We start from the raw sequence: 14,721 nt of genomic DNA, 5'->3' as shown, positions 1-14,721 counted from the left end.
TCCTTTACTTTCTCATGTGACAGTATGTTTGAAAAAAAAAAAAATTAGGTTGATGTACAGAGTGTGATGCACAGGGTCATCCGTGTGATGCAGGGTGGTTGTTTACCTACATCCCCTTGATGATTCCCTATCAGGCCTGCCCTGTAGGTTCGCAGTTCGTACAGGCAGCGCATGGGATTGAACACTTTCAGCGCTGGCTTCTGTTCTCCTGCCTTTGAGAATACGGAGATTAATCCTGATTTTAATTAATCAAAGCTGGTATCTTTGGGCTAAAGTTCCGGGTTGAAAGCGAGTGCCGCAGCTGAGAGCTCGGCGGCCCGAGCCGCAGATGCCCGTCCTTGCCTGTCTCTCTCCTTAAGGCAGCTTTCGTTTCCGCGGGGCAGAGGTTCGGCCGCCCGGGCCATGGAGGGACGCGGGTTCTCGCCCGCCCGCGGGGGACGTGGGACTCGGCCCCGGGGCCGGGGTGGGGGCCGGGGCCGGGCTGGGCAGCGGCTGCCAGGGACCCCCCATCCCGGTCCGGCCCCGGCCCCGCTCCCCGCCGAGCGCGGTCCCGGGGCGGCGGCAATGGACGAGCGGCTGCTCCGCGCCCTGGGGGGGCTCAGCCTGGGGCCGCAGCGGGGCCGCGGGAGGCTGGTGCTGCTGCGGGGGCTGCCGGGCGCTGGGAAGAGCACCCTGGCCAGGTAAGAGTGTCCCCCGCCCTGGCTCCGGCCCCGCCGCAGGGTATGGGGTGCGGGGGCAGGAGCGGAGCGGCCGCAGGGGCCGAGCCGGGCGGTGTTCAGGAGCCGTGTGCCCGCCCGGACCCCGCGCCGAGGAGCGGGGCACGCTGGCTGCAGACCCCGCAGAGGCAGCGCGGCAGGGCTGGCCTGGGGGCTCGGGGGAAAGCAGGAGCCTCGAGTGATGGCAGCCGCGCGGAAACCCTCCGCATCCCGGCTCCACGCCCGCTCCAGGCTGCGCTGCTCCTGGTACCTGTGGCTGGTCTGGGTGCCTTGCCCGTGGGACCGTGGGTGCTGCTGCTCCCAGAGAGCGTACTGCAGGGAAGCTTCTAGGAAGCTGGACTGAACACTCCGACCAAGGTGGTGGTTTATTTTCTAAAAAGCGTCAGATTGGTGGTGGGGCGTTTTTCTTTGATGTACTTTGTTGTTGTGGGGTTTTTTGTTTTGGTTTGGGCTTTTTTTTCCCGGTTAATCACAAACATAGTAAAGCACTTCCCCTCTCTGACTGAAAATTGACAACCACTCTGACTTCTGTTTTTGTGATGCCCTGCACTCCTGGTCAGAGCTGTAGGGCTGAGTAAAACATGAGCAGAGGAGACCAGTCCACTCTCTGACAGACCACAGACTGGTTAAAAAGAAGTGGGAGAACCCAGTGTGGAGTGCTGGGAGACAGCACTGCAGTGGGCGTGACACAGTGTAGCTGTAATCTTGTATCACAAAATCTCACAGTCTGGTATCACACTGCTCGCAGCGCCACCCACTCTCTATCAAAAGAGGAACATTCACTGTCTTCTTAACTCTGCTGGGGTGAGGAACCCGTGCTGGGGTCGTGGGCTGCCCCAGAAAGGGCTCTGCTGTGAGAGGTGGCAGCATGAAGCTGAGCGATACACTGGGTTCGTCTACAGTTTCCTTTTCTCAGTGCAGTACTTCCCTGTCACACTGGGCCTTCTGCCTCACTGCACTTTGGCAAGCGAAGTTCTTTTATAAGTGGCCAAATGCCATGTTTTACTCACACCCAAAATACACGTCTTTCCTGTAAGAGGCTGTGTAAGTGCAGGCCTGCTCCTTCAGAGGGGTTGGGTCTTCTCATAGCACAGTAAGAACGTAATGGTTTGGGGCCATATTCCCAGGCAGCACAGGTAACTGACCTACTTTTTAGGTCAAAACACAAGGTTAATTATTAATGACAGAATTACAAAATCAGGTGTAAGAATTGTTTTAGTTCCCTGTGAGATGAATGTTTGAGTATCTTACTCTGTTTCCAGCCCCTATTAATCATATCATTACATTTAGCTGTTCAGAAGTACACAAGTCAAAAGGCATCTGTTAGAGCAACATTTAATACCTCTCCATTAACTCTGTCCAGATATGGAAGGACTGTGCCAAAAAACTTCTTTTGTTATTCTCACACTGTGTAGCTTGTGGTGTTGGTAAATGCAATGTGCCAAGCAAGGCAATGTAAGAACCTACTGGAGGAGAAAGGTGGTCGTTTACTTGCAAAAGCCCTCCAGAAACTCGTTTTATGGATTCAAATTTATTTTCTCAGATTTTACTCACAGTATCCCAGCTAAATACCTGCAGACACCAAGATGCATGTGCACAGATGATCTGCCCCAAATCAGAGCAGTCAAGGGCCTTCAGCTGTCCTGTCCTTGCTTCCTCTGCTGGATTGCTCTCGGTTGGTAGTGATGGGGTGAGTTTTGGTCAGATCTGGTGTGCCATCTTGCAGCCAGCAGCTTCTATGGCTGCTGTCTTTTTGCCTCCAAATTCAGCTTACTTGGTGCTTCATGAATCTTAGGTGTTGTGGTTTTTTTTCCCCATTAGTTTTCCCATTTTGGGTGTGTTTTCAGACTCCCCACTGCTTCTGGAACGAGAGGAAGGAGACAAGTGTGTATGGGCTGATGTGACCTGCTGGCCACCCTCCTGCTCTCAGAGCATGGGTCTTCTTGAATGGGTCCCTGTGCTGGGCCTCAGCTTAGTTCTGGCCTTGGGGGTGTAAGCAGCATCTTTCCCAGTCTTATTGCTGTTAATCATGTTCTTGGCTGTCAGTGTGTACCATTGTTGTAGCCTTTGCTCTGTTGTTTCTTATGATGCTTTCATACACACCTCCATTAATTAATTAATTAATTAATTAATTCTTCATATCAGCCAGCATTTCAGTTACAGCTTGTACATCTTTACAGTGCTCAGAAGTCACAAACTGCGCACTGGTGATATCACAGCCCAGTCATAGCTCCAGGAGAAAGGCCCCTTTTCAGTTCATCACAAAATCTTAACGAACAAACTCAGATCCATGACTTGTTTCCCTGACTTTTCAGTGTCACGCAGGTTAGTTTGGACATAGCTTTGTAAGATTTAGGTACAGCATCTTCATTAAAATGGTTTCCCAACCCCAGTTGTTCTCCCAGCTCAGAGCAGCCCAACGTTGGCATGGATCGGTTCAGGTCTGGTTTTTCATTTCACATCTCCAGCAGTCTCCGTCAGGCATGTGTGACACGCTCCTCCTGAACACATTCTCAATTTCACAGTACAGGTTTTATGATCAAACTGAGGCAACTACTGAAAAGACAGTTAACTGAGATTCGGTAGCAGGTACAGCTTCCAAAAATGCCTCCAAAAAGTAAAATGAGCTGCATACAAGCTCATGCCTGCTTCCCCAGCAAGTTCTTTATTGCATGGTAGGTGCACTTCTAGCTTTCCTACAATACATTGCTGTGTTGCACAGCTCAGCTTACATGTAAGCCTTTATAGAGCAGTTTAACTCAAGCGTTAGGCTGGGCATGATCAAACATGTAACTTTTCAGCCACTGCTGTTCATTTATAGCTTGAAATGAGGTTGTTCTTGTACTCCTTTATGAACCACAAAGGGAGCAATCTTCCAGAACAGAAGAGAAAAAACGTATTGGCACTGAGGCATCACTGCTTGGTGTAATCCACATCTTGTCCAGTTCTCCCTGCTGCTGTTGCCTGGTTCATCCCAGCACCTCCAGTCCTGGCCCGACATGTCCCTGTAACCAGCACCCGAACCCTGACCAGCACCTGACCCCGTTGCAGAGCTGCAGCTCTGACAGGTTCAAGGACTTCAGCTCTGCAGCTCCTGCTTCCAGACAGCATCGTATTGTAAACATTTCCCCTTGTATAAAACCACTTCAGGTGAGTCTCCTGAATGTGTTGATCAAACATAACATCAGCCTGTTTGTTTCTTTACAAAATGGAGCAATGGCTCAAGCCCCCATGGGTGAGGCACAAAGGTGTGTCTGTGCTCTGCCAGCAGCACCTGGCTGGCACCATCTGGGCAAAGTCCTCCAGGCACTAGAAATTGTGCAAACACTGTAGACGGGTGATAATGCTGAGCATGTGCTCCAGATCTCACAGTTCTGCTTTTCTGCTGAAATGAAAGGCTTTTAAACACCTTTTAAATGCCTGCCACGGAACACTTTGTGTTGGGAAGAGTGACCAGAGCAAGTGGTTGCATGTGGTGCCAGTACATGTATGTTCTGGTCTCCAGGACATTGGAAGGTGTCTGAGAATTTACTGACTCTGAGATCTGCCTGTCATAGCACTCTGCTGCCTTCTGATAATGTTCCTTCCAATCTGCTTAGCAGGCTCATCAGAAATTAATTTATTTTCAAATTTTCTGATGAAAAAGCATGAGAGCCTATGGAATACAGTTATGGATTGTTTTATCTCCAATGATTATTTTTACATTATTATAAAATTATTTATAAAATAATTATTATAAAATTGTTATAGCTAAAATCAGAAATAATTGTTTGAAAGCCCTAAAGATGGTCTTTAGGAAAAAAAGTGACTTCAAGAATTGTATAAATCCTGGGAACAGATCTTCAGATTAATAATGCAGGAGACACCTTTAACCCATCTGTCTGCTCACTGAGGCAGCTGTTACAATGCTGCCGTGGTCAAATAGAAACAAAGCTGTATTTTCAACAGAAAGAGTCTCCTTTTTTGATCTCAGCAGCCATCACAAATGTGGCCAGGGAGAGACAGCAGATGAGTGTCCACTGACACCAGCCAAGGTGCTGTGTTGTTTAGAAGCGTTGCTGCTACCTGGGCTGCCAGAGGGGTTGGTGTGGGCAGGTAGTGAAGCTTCTGCCTCTGCAGCTTTGTGTCTTTATGAGTTCCCAGGCCCTGATATAGATCATGAGGTTTACCACTGTTGTGTCGGAGCTGAAGAACTGAAGCATCTGAGTGTCTTTTTTTCTCCTCAACTATATCGTCCAGTCTAGTGAGACACAGTACTACTCTGCCATGCAGAAGGGGTAGAAGGGTGTTGAGATTTACTGCAGGCAGAGGAAACATCCCCCACGCTCTTCTTACTTTCTTATCCTTTGTATTTTCTGAAACAGCAGCAGACTTTTCTTTAGGAAGATATAGAGTGTACCACATTTTGTATCCACTGCAAGATGGAGAGATTGTGCAATCACTGTGCAGTTACATGTCCCAAATTAATACTGAACCTTTGACAGATGCTGCCTGTCACAACACAGTGCTTCAAGTTCAATGGTTTCTTTATAAAATGCTAATACAGCTCCTAGGTATCCCTTGATCTTGCAAAGAGATTCTGTTCTTCTTTTCCTCTTTAGTATGCTCTATGCTTACTGATCCAACTGCAATGGGTAATTTTATTTTTACATGGGGCTGTTCAAGATTTATGCAATAATAACAGTGGTTACAAGCCCTCCCATTTTGCATAGCTAGTGTATATTTTTTTAAAATGCAGGCATTTTAATTGCATACAGTGATTAGCAGCCTGGTGCGATTATGCAGAACCTTTCTTCTAAACCACCCTGCAGTCCTGTGAAGATGGTACAAGGCTTATTTCTTAAGAAACAACACCAAAGAGGTTTGGGTGCCTTTTGAAATGATAAGGGACAGAAGAAACAGGATTTATGTCAACTTCATGGGCAATAGGGAGGGGATTACAGAAATGTTGGTAAACTTCAGTGACAGTTTGGTTGTTTTAGAAAGCTAAAAGTTAAAACCAGCAAAATAAGTAGAAGGCAAAACACTTTTTCCCCCACTTAATGTTCTCTTATGTTGCTGTTAGTAGGAGCTTGTTTGGTATGAATATAGCAAATGGGAAAGTAATTTATGGCTCTTAGCTCATTTTGTGCCATATTTTTCCTCCTTTGACACACAAGTTTTATTTACTTTATTATCAGTATCAGGATAGTTAGGCTGAGGTTACAGATAATCACGTACAGTTTAGATTGCTTCAGGGTTAATATCAAAACTCTCGTGAGTGTGCATGTATGTGTTGAAAATTCAGTAAAGCACGTGCTAAGAAAATGATTTTAAAATTTGCACTGGTTGAGAACATGTTTAAAAGAAATACTGAGCAAGAAAAAAATAGTCTTGAGATCTTTTATTAATGTGTGCAATTTTATGTGCCTATTAGTAGCTAAAGAGACAGGCATTTTAGCAGGTATTTTTTTAGAGAAGAAATTGCAATGGGTAAAGCAGTGGGAAAGGCGAGGTGCTGAACTGTGAGAGATGAATATATGAGTTTCTCAGTGCAGGAGTAACCAGATAAGCATTAGGTGCTACCATGCTTTTCATGGTAAGAATTCTTTGCCTAGGACCAAAACTAAAGCAAAAATAATTTGACTGTTTGCTAACAGTTTGAAGCATGAGTTTTCTTAAATCTGTTTGTCCAGCAGGAATTATGCAATTAAAGCATGTCTTTGGAGCTGGAAGATAACAAAATGTAGGTGCTAAATGACACTTAACAGTGGGCACAGCCCAGTCCTGGCTGTCAGTCAGCTGCGAGCCTCTGTTCTCTGGGGGGTTGTTACCACAAAATAATATCAATTAATCAGCAGGTAGGAGTTACAGTGAGTTTACTGAGCCAAGTCAGAAGCTGACCTCTATTCAGCTAAATGCAACCTGCAAGCCTAGTGAAGAATTGCTGCTTGCAGGCAGATTAGGGTAAAACTGGTAAGTAAATGGTTAGGACAGAGCTAGATGACAGAATTAAGCCTTTTCTGTCTGTGTGTCTGTTTTTTTGCTGATAACCCAAAGGCACCTTTTCCCTTGCTGTTGCCCATGTAGATAAGACATTGAGAAATAGTTGTTTTGCAGCTCATTTCAGCATTTTATTAGGGAAGCTGAAATGAGTCACAGGGACAGGGAGACCATGTGAGATGTGAGATAGCAGGGCAACAGCATTCAAGTCTGAGAGCTGCAAGGTTTCTTGGTTGACCTTTCTTTTCCTGAGACAGTTTGGGCCTTAGGGAGACATAGATTAGAGAGATGATGCCATGGGCTCTCCCTGACTTCTTGCAGAGACTCCCTCCTCTCCCAGCACTTCTGTGATTAAAAAAAAAAAATAGCCAGTTCTGTCTATGGACACAAACAAATCTGGATTATAGAAAAAAGGGAATACAATTTCATATTAAGATTTTTTTTTAATGCTCTCTAAGGAATGGCAGAGGAATGCTTCGAATTTAAACCACCTCCACAAGCCAGCACTTCCACCTCCTACAGGCAGTCACTGCCTTGGAGGCAGATGGTCAGTTTACAGCATGCCAGGTCTGCAGGAGCATCGCTGTGGGACACACATGGGTGTGAAGGGAAGGGGGTTTGCCCTGTGCCACTGACCACAGTGGTCTGTTTTATGGATGTGTAGCATTTGGGACTGCCAATCTGGCAATTCAGATGTGTTTATAAAAACACATTTAAAAGCTGAAAAGATATAAAAATGACTCAATTCTACAAGAGCAGGAGTAAGTGAGATAGGGACAAGTACAAGAACCATAAAACTGCAACAAATAACACAAAATATTGACTTATCACTAAGATACTTGTTTGCAAATAATAAATAAATAAATAAATAATAAGTGCTATCTGCTTTCTAGCTAAAAAAAGCCCCAACCACCCTAACTGATGGTACTCTTGGCCATCTTAACTGAATGACAAATCCTTCCTCCTTATCTTCTGAAATCTTTGTAGAAAAATTCCCATGGTCAAATTGGTTTTTGATACCAACTTCCATGGGATAAGCAGGTTTGGATTGTTGGTGGTTTTTTTTTTTTTGTCTTTACAATCCTACGTTCTCAGACAAGTCAGAAAATTCTCAGATAACTCAGAAGGAACACTGAATATATTAACATGATAAAAGACTTGTTGGTAGTCCAGTGTAGATTGCTGAATTAAAGAAATCAAGGCCATGTCTTCAAGCTCCATTTATTTCCTCCTATATGCCCATCTACTGATGATTGCAGTATTTTCAGATCCTTCACGCTGGGATTTTTCAAATGAAGCACTGTGCATACTTGCAGGGCATTCAAATGGCTCTTGATTTAATGGTCTCTGTTAAAGGCATGTGCTACCATATACTAATCCTTCTCTCACCTTCTTTTTTTTTCTCTGCAGACAACTGAAACGTGACTATCCCAGTGCTGTAGTTCTTAGTACTGACGACTTCTTCATTGAAAATGGTGTATACGTGTTTGAACCTGACTTCCTAGAGGATGCACACAAGTGGAACCAAAAAAGAGGTGGCTGAACTTCATCCAGGGGTTGTGAAGAATAGTTTTGCCTCTCAGTCTGTCTTTAAAATTAGCCCCCAAAATAAAATATCTCAAAGTGATGTCATACACTGCAGTCCATGGGGTATTGGTTGAAAAAATACATTTGCCACTTCTGATTTTATTTCTTCTGACTTATTAGAGAGAAATTTGTAAATGAAAAAATGCTGAGGTTGATAGATGTTATTTTAGAAAGTAAAAGCAGCGTCTGTTAGGAAGCACTGCTGAAGCTTGGTAACAACAGGTGCCATACAGACACCAGCTCAGCAGCTGCTCCCTGCAGCTGTAGGCACCTCAGCCTTATGACTTTAACTTCTTAGATGTCTGTCCTGACCTGGAAGGGGGTGTTATGGAGTGGGGAGGTAGTGATAGACAGGAGGAAAACTTGCAAACTGAGTTACGAGTTTGAGAATTAAGCAACCCAGGTCTCTCAGAGAGAACAACGTAAAACGCTTTTGTGGCTATGTTGTGAAGGAATTTTTGGCAATGACAGACATACTTTGAGATGGTATAATGGGTATCTCCTGCAAATGACAGTAATTTTTAGCTGTTGCAAGTATGTTCTACGAGAGCTTCAGATGGTGCTGCATAGCACAGCCAGCAGCCGCACCACCTGCTCCGGGAGAGCTCCAGCTGGGCACTGACCTTGGCTCCCGTTTGGGTGGTGGCTGCAAACCCAAGTCTGGTGGGGAAACAAGCATGTGAGCAGTGGGCAAGAAAGGACATTTGGAGGCTAGTAAGGGCTGGATTAATCTGTTATTTGATACACCTGAGCTTTACGTAATGTGTTACATTGCAGCACGCAAAGCAATGAAGAATGGGAAAAGCCCGGTTATTATTGACAACACCAACATCCATGCTTGGGAAATGAAGCCGTATGTGCTAATGGTAGGGAAATCTCTGATTTATTGCTTTTATATGCTCAGCTACGACATTTACAAGGTGATCTGACTGAAACGGTTCTTAACATGGCTAACTTCACTTCTCCCATTGTTCTCTAATTGTAGTGGATATTGTGGATATTGTGACAAAGTAGGGGCAGAGGTGCCAGTGTAGTTGTTTTAGCCAGTCAGCTCTATAACTCAGTGAAGACAAAATGGCTTGAAAAGATTAACAGCCTTTGAACCTCCCCTGTTACTTCTTGGTCATCAGGATGTCATCCCCTTTCCTGGTAGCGACAGGAATTGAACAGTTCTGTCAATTGTTTGTTGACAAATATATCAAGATATGACTAACCATTTTAGTTCATAAGTTGTGAAAAATACACCATACAGAATCTTTGAAGATGCATTGATATCTCTTGTCAGTAGTTCTGGCAGAGATGGCAATATTTTTAGTAGAGTTGCAGAGTGTGCCCTGTCTGCTAACATTAAGCTTATGATTCTCTTCGTGGGTTATGGTCTTGTCAGTAATGAATTTTGGGTCTAAGTATTGCTTAGCACAAAAAAGGCAGGAATTAATGGTCGGTGCTGGAAAGCCTCACAGCTCTAGCAGGAGTTGTAAATGCTTGTGGGTGAATAAGAAGCAAGTAGAGGGCACAGACAGAGGTGGGCAAGATGTAAAAATGTCAGTAAATTTCCTTGCCTCCTTCCCCAACTCAAAAGTAATCAATAACTGTATTTAATACATATATGTATATGTATATGTATGGTTTTGGGGTGTGTATGTACATATTTACACACACACACACACAAATATGTTCCTTTACCTTGAAAAAAATGGAGTACTGTAGACTCATTGGCTGGGAATAACATGACTGATAGATGTTGACCTACACTCCCAGAAATTCCAGACTGGCATGGTCAGCCAGTAGCTCTTGAACCATCAGTGACTTCAGAGAGGTGAAGTGCCAAGATGCTGTTGCCATGGGGGATGGGGACCGGTAGAAATGCTGAAGCAAGTTTTGCTGGGAGACCCAAATCCCTTGATGTAGAAGGAAATGGACTAACTGGAACTCAGACTGGCACCATGATGGCAGTCACAGTTATCATCCTCTTTCTGGCTCCTGGTACATAGCATAGATTACATCTCTTAGCCTGGTAAAATCTCAGGGGGTCTGGAAGATTAGCTATTCCTGAGCTCAGCAGCCACACGTCTAAAACTTCTGTGTCCCTCAGGCACGTGAAAATAGATATGAAGTTACATTCCAAGAACCAGATACACCCTGGAAGTTCAATGTTCGAGAACTGACAAGGTACATATTTTTCTCTTTGATATTGCAGACAGCTTCTCATTTTGTTGATGTGTCCTGAGAAAGGACAGTCTTCTTCCTCTTCATATACCCTAAAATTAGCCTAGTAAATGGCAACAGAACGATTGTTGTGGAAACTTTCTGGTACTGAGTACCTGGTCTGTAGTGAATTCAGCCCTGAAAAGGCCTGACTGTGCTAAAGTGAGACAGGCAGTAGTGAGAGCAACAAGGCCTTTTTATGCTGCAGGCTTCTTGGGGCAGAAACCTCAATTTTCATTCTGTATTTTGAGCAGCAGTCTTTATGTTTGGGCACAAAACCATATCTAAGCACTACAGACAATTTTCAGGCTTCTATTCTTAAAATCTAACCATAACAAATATTGTCTCTCTCTAGCATGCAGGGATGATACATTGAGTGTGGCTAGGAAACCGGGTTCTAGAGGATCTTTGTAAAGACCTCTCACACACGTTTGATACAATAAATTTATCAACTCTGCGTAATGTGGTAGAGCCACATTTGGCTGCCTTTAAATCCTGAGTATGTTAGTTTGACTAGTGACTGCAGGGTTAATGGTTGTATCAATGAAAAAAATTCATGCAGGCTAATTTCCTAGCCTTCATCCAATCCGATGTAAAGTACATCACAGTGAACTCCTGCCTGTCAAACCCAGAAGCTAAGCACACGCCAGCTTATTTGTTATTGCAAGAAAACAGGGCATGGGTACTTCATTGCAATGGCTGTATTTGTTTTGTACCAGCCAGGAACTCCAGTCAGAAGTTAGCACTGCACTTTTCTGTGTCTGATGGAGGCAAATGGCAGAGGGCCATGGCCCAGAGCACTCGTGGCTCTGGGGTGAGGCAGGACATGGCAGATGATGGCTCGGGGGTTAAGGACACCAAAAGCCTTAACTGTCAACTGGGTCAGCTCTTGCTTCACCAGCACCAGCCACTTATTTGTAGGGCATCATCGCTGCAGAGGCAGAATTTAATCATTCATTGTAGGCTGAGTAACTCAGTAACTTGCATTTTGTTTTATTAAATATTTGAAATTAATCAGCTTTTTACAGCAGCATCGTAAAACCAATTCAAATACACTCAGTTTTGGAGGTCTGTGGCAAATGGTTCGGGGACAGCTGCAGGTTGCTTCCACAATGCTTCCACACGGTGTCTTTACCAGCAATAGGGTTTGTGCTGGTTTCTGGCCCAGGCATGGCCTGCACATGTGCAGGGCTCTGGCTGCTGCAGGACCTCATGCCCACTTCACAAGTGGGATGTGCAGCTGGCAGCCTGCTGTGTTACTGTCACCCTCATTCCACTATGAAAAAACACATGTTGAGCAGTGCAGCATTTGCACAACACAAGGTTTCAAAAATATGGATGCAGGATAAATGTAGATTCTAGATCACAAACTGTCTTACACAGCTAAATGGCAAGCCCAAAGATATTCAGGGTTTGCAGACTCACAGACAAACAGAAATTCCTGGTAGTCTTTAACAAACAATTTCCACTAAGTTGTGGAGAGACCATGACTGTTTCTACTCTATTCAGAAAGCCCTGCATGTTTGAGCATCGTGTTTCCTGCCCTCTCAAACCTGTCATTTACAAATCTGCTCTGGAGCCTGAACCACATCATGTATGATTTTTTTACTACTTATGCTCAAAGCAACATTTTTTGACCTCTGTACTTGCTGATAAATTAGTGTCTGGGTTGGCTACAGCACTGGTCTGCATTTCTCCAGATGTAACAAAGCTCACCCTGAGGCTAACAATCTGTTATTGCTAAACCCCAGCAATACTCTATAAAATACTACACAGGTCTTTTACATAACTTTTTCATTTCAAGGTATTTGTCAACTTCTTATGTCCTGGTTGCCCAAAAAAATGCTGGTGTGACATTTTTCAGCAGTCACAATATTCTTAAGAAGTAGGTGAAAGTAAACAACAACTTGTCAAAAATGGGCTAAAAATAGATCAGTGGAGATATGAACCATTGTCCTATCTAGGACAACTTATCAGGAATCTTAGCAAGCTGAAGATAACTTCTAATACATGGGTGGCTAAATACTTGTATTTTCTGTTAATTTTGACTCTACAGAAGAAATATTCATCATGTCCCTCGGGAAAAGATACAACGGATGAAAGAACAATACGAGCACAATGTTACCTTCCACAGCGTTCTTCAGTCTGAAAAACCAAGCAGAGATGAGGGAAACTACAGTGGACCAAATGCAGTTTATGGCATGGATACCCATTCCAATCCCCTTTCAGACTTTTCAAGGAGAAGACCTCACATGACACGTACAAACAACATGACATTTAACTGAAGAGGTGATTCCTTGGTGTGTTTTAATTATCAGGGTATAGAAGTCTCTAGTTTTAAATTTTTTCCTAAACTGTATTTTTCTACTACATTTCTAAATTACTTTTATTTCTTACAAATCTTTAAATGGCATTGGTCTGTACTCTCACAGCTCTACATGACCAATCTAAGAGTGCTGTCCCCAGTACAAATTGTACTCCCTCTCATCCCTCTTCCAGCAGGAATACCCATCCAAGCATATGGTGAAATTTACTGGCTCTGCCACAGGCATTTTGGATTATATTTTTCTGCATCACACTCTTGTCACTAACATTCCTAAATTATTTCTCTCTTAAAGGCCACGGGACCAATTCCTTAATTCCATCTCCATGCAACTGGTATTTCTTGCCCTTTTAATACTTTATATCTGGCCGTATAAACTTTTTGTATCTACTACTATCTTGCCTAGAGCATTTTTGTAACTTTTAGAGAGTCAAGGTGAATGGTGGCAAAGGTAGCTCTAACATTTGATGCTGTTCCCTGTCTCCACTGACTGGGTTCATGCCGGTCTTACCTCACAGCCAAGGAGCTTCTCCAGCCTGAAAGCAAAACACAAACACACCAGCCTGAGCCCTGCATCTTGCCAAGACATAGAAGTTCAATTGATCCTGAGATGGAGAGGCTCCTAAAATGAAACATTAGTGTCAGGCTTGTGCTTGTTAACTCTTTTAAGTATCAGGCTAGCAGAATAGGTCTGTACAGCTGAAGCCCAAGGCTATCAAATACACAAACTGACTCATAATGACTTAGTTCTTAAGAAAGGAGGAAAAAACCTGTTTTTGCCAAGGGGAGAAAACCTCTTCGGCCACTGACTGATGGATGAGTGGGGAAGGAACTATCCTGCTGTGGTTTTATCCATACCGTTACGTTCTGATGATTATGTCCTCATCAAGAAGCCTTGTGAAACATTTTTAAAACTCCACTTGTGATGTCAAATTTTTTAAGTAGGTGAGGATTATTAGGCAGTGCCTGTAGAACAGTGGTGAGGTATTTTGCAGTAGGAAATGAAGACAGCTCCCATGGGACATTAGGAAATATGGGTATAACTGTGATTCATCTAGCAATTTAGCAGAGAAGTCTGAGAAGTATAAAGAATCACGCTGTCTCTATGCAAAAGTCAGGCTGTCTTCAGAACACAACAGATGTACAAGATAAATTGAATTTTCTACTCAAAATGCATTAAAGCTTTAAGCATCATCATTACGAACAATTCTGAACTGGGAATGCAGGGAATCTGGTTCTGTAGTATTTCATAGAAGTTTACAGAACTACAGTTCTGCATCCTGCACTTGAGCCAAGTGAAGAGAACAGGAGCCCATGAAGGGTTGCTGAGTGGGAGCTGGTGGTGTCAGTTCTGAAACATTCTCCCTCCTTTGTACCGTGCCTGGTGGGAAGCAGCAGAGCAAAGGGCAGCCTGACAAGCAGCTGTTTGAAATGTGGAGGTGGCAGCCGGTCCAGCAGAACTATTTCCCTGTTGAAATTAACGAGAACAAAGTAATGAATTCAAGCACTATCTCATCCCCAGCAGAAAGATCTTCATCAAAGAAAGATCTGATTATCTTTCATGATGTTGTGGCCTCAAGTGCTTCTTTAAGGAGTAGCTCAGAAACACTGACCAAAGATTTATCACTAATACCTTTGTTTGGCATTTTGCTGTGAATCAAATAATCATAGCTGTTCTCTAAACCTTTTTTAGTGCTATATGGAAAGTCTGAGGAGAAAAGTAAAAGAACAGACCCTAATTACACAGAGCAACATTTCAGAATTAAAGTGTTTTGTACCATAAAAATAAGAGAACTATTTTGTTCTGTTCTTCTGATAGCCAAACAACTACTCTAATGCTGCAGAGGGTAACAAAACTGATTGCTTTAGACTGCAACAAAGATCCTGCTGTAATTTAAGAATACA

At 43.7% G+C, this 14,721-nt stretch overlaps 1 protein-coding gene across 1 annotated transcript; it reads left to right on the top strand.

Moving 5' to 3' along the window:
* The first annotated feature begins 535 nt into the window (after nucleotides 1–535).
* N4BP2L1 (NEDD4 binding protein 2 like 1) lies at nucleotides 536–14,158 on the top strand. The gene is made up of 5 exons (XM_050331414.1): nucleotides 536–680; nucleotides 8,109–8,233; nucleotides 9,063–9,151; nucleotides 10,381–10,457; nucleotides 12,550–14,158. Exons 1-5 carry the CDS (start codon nucleotides 565–567, stop codon nucleotides 12,776–12,778), a joined length of 636 nt encoding a protein of 211 aa, XP_050187371.1. The 5' UTR covers nucleotides 536–564; the 3' UTR covers nucleotides 12,779–14,158.
* The last annotated feature ends 563 nt before the right edge of the window (nucleotides 14,159–14,721 follow it).

Source organism: Myiozetetes cayanensis, unplaced genomic scaffold (genome assembly GCF_022539395.1).
Source record: "Myiozetetes cayanensis isolate MyiCay16 unplaced genomic scaffold, myiCay2020 scf5-8, whole genome shotgun sequence".
Taxonomy (NCBI): Eukaryota; Metazoa; Chordata; class Aves; order Passeriformes; family Tyrannidae; genus Myiozetetes; species Myiozetetes cayanensis.
Note: the sequence above shows the minus strand (reverse complement) of the source record. Positions and strands in the feature narration are given on the sequence as shown.

Bases quoted from the DNA above. Each gene is read 5' to 3' on its own strand.
- N4BP2L1 (XM_050331414.1), top strand. From the start codon at position 565: ATGGACGAGCGGCTGCTCCGCGCCCTGGGGGGGCTCAGCCTGGGGCCG. The intron at 681-8,108 runs GTAAGAGTGTCC...TTTTCTCTGCAG, and splicing joins GGGAAGAGCACCCTGGCCAG to ACAACTGAAACGTGACTATC. The intron at 9,152-10,380 runs GTAGGGAAATCT...TGTGTCCCTCAG, and splicing joins TGAAGCCGTATGTGCTAATG to GCACGTGAAAATAGATATGA.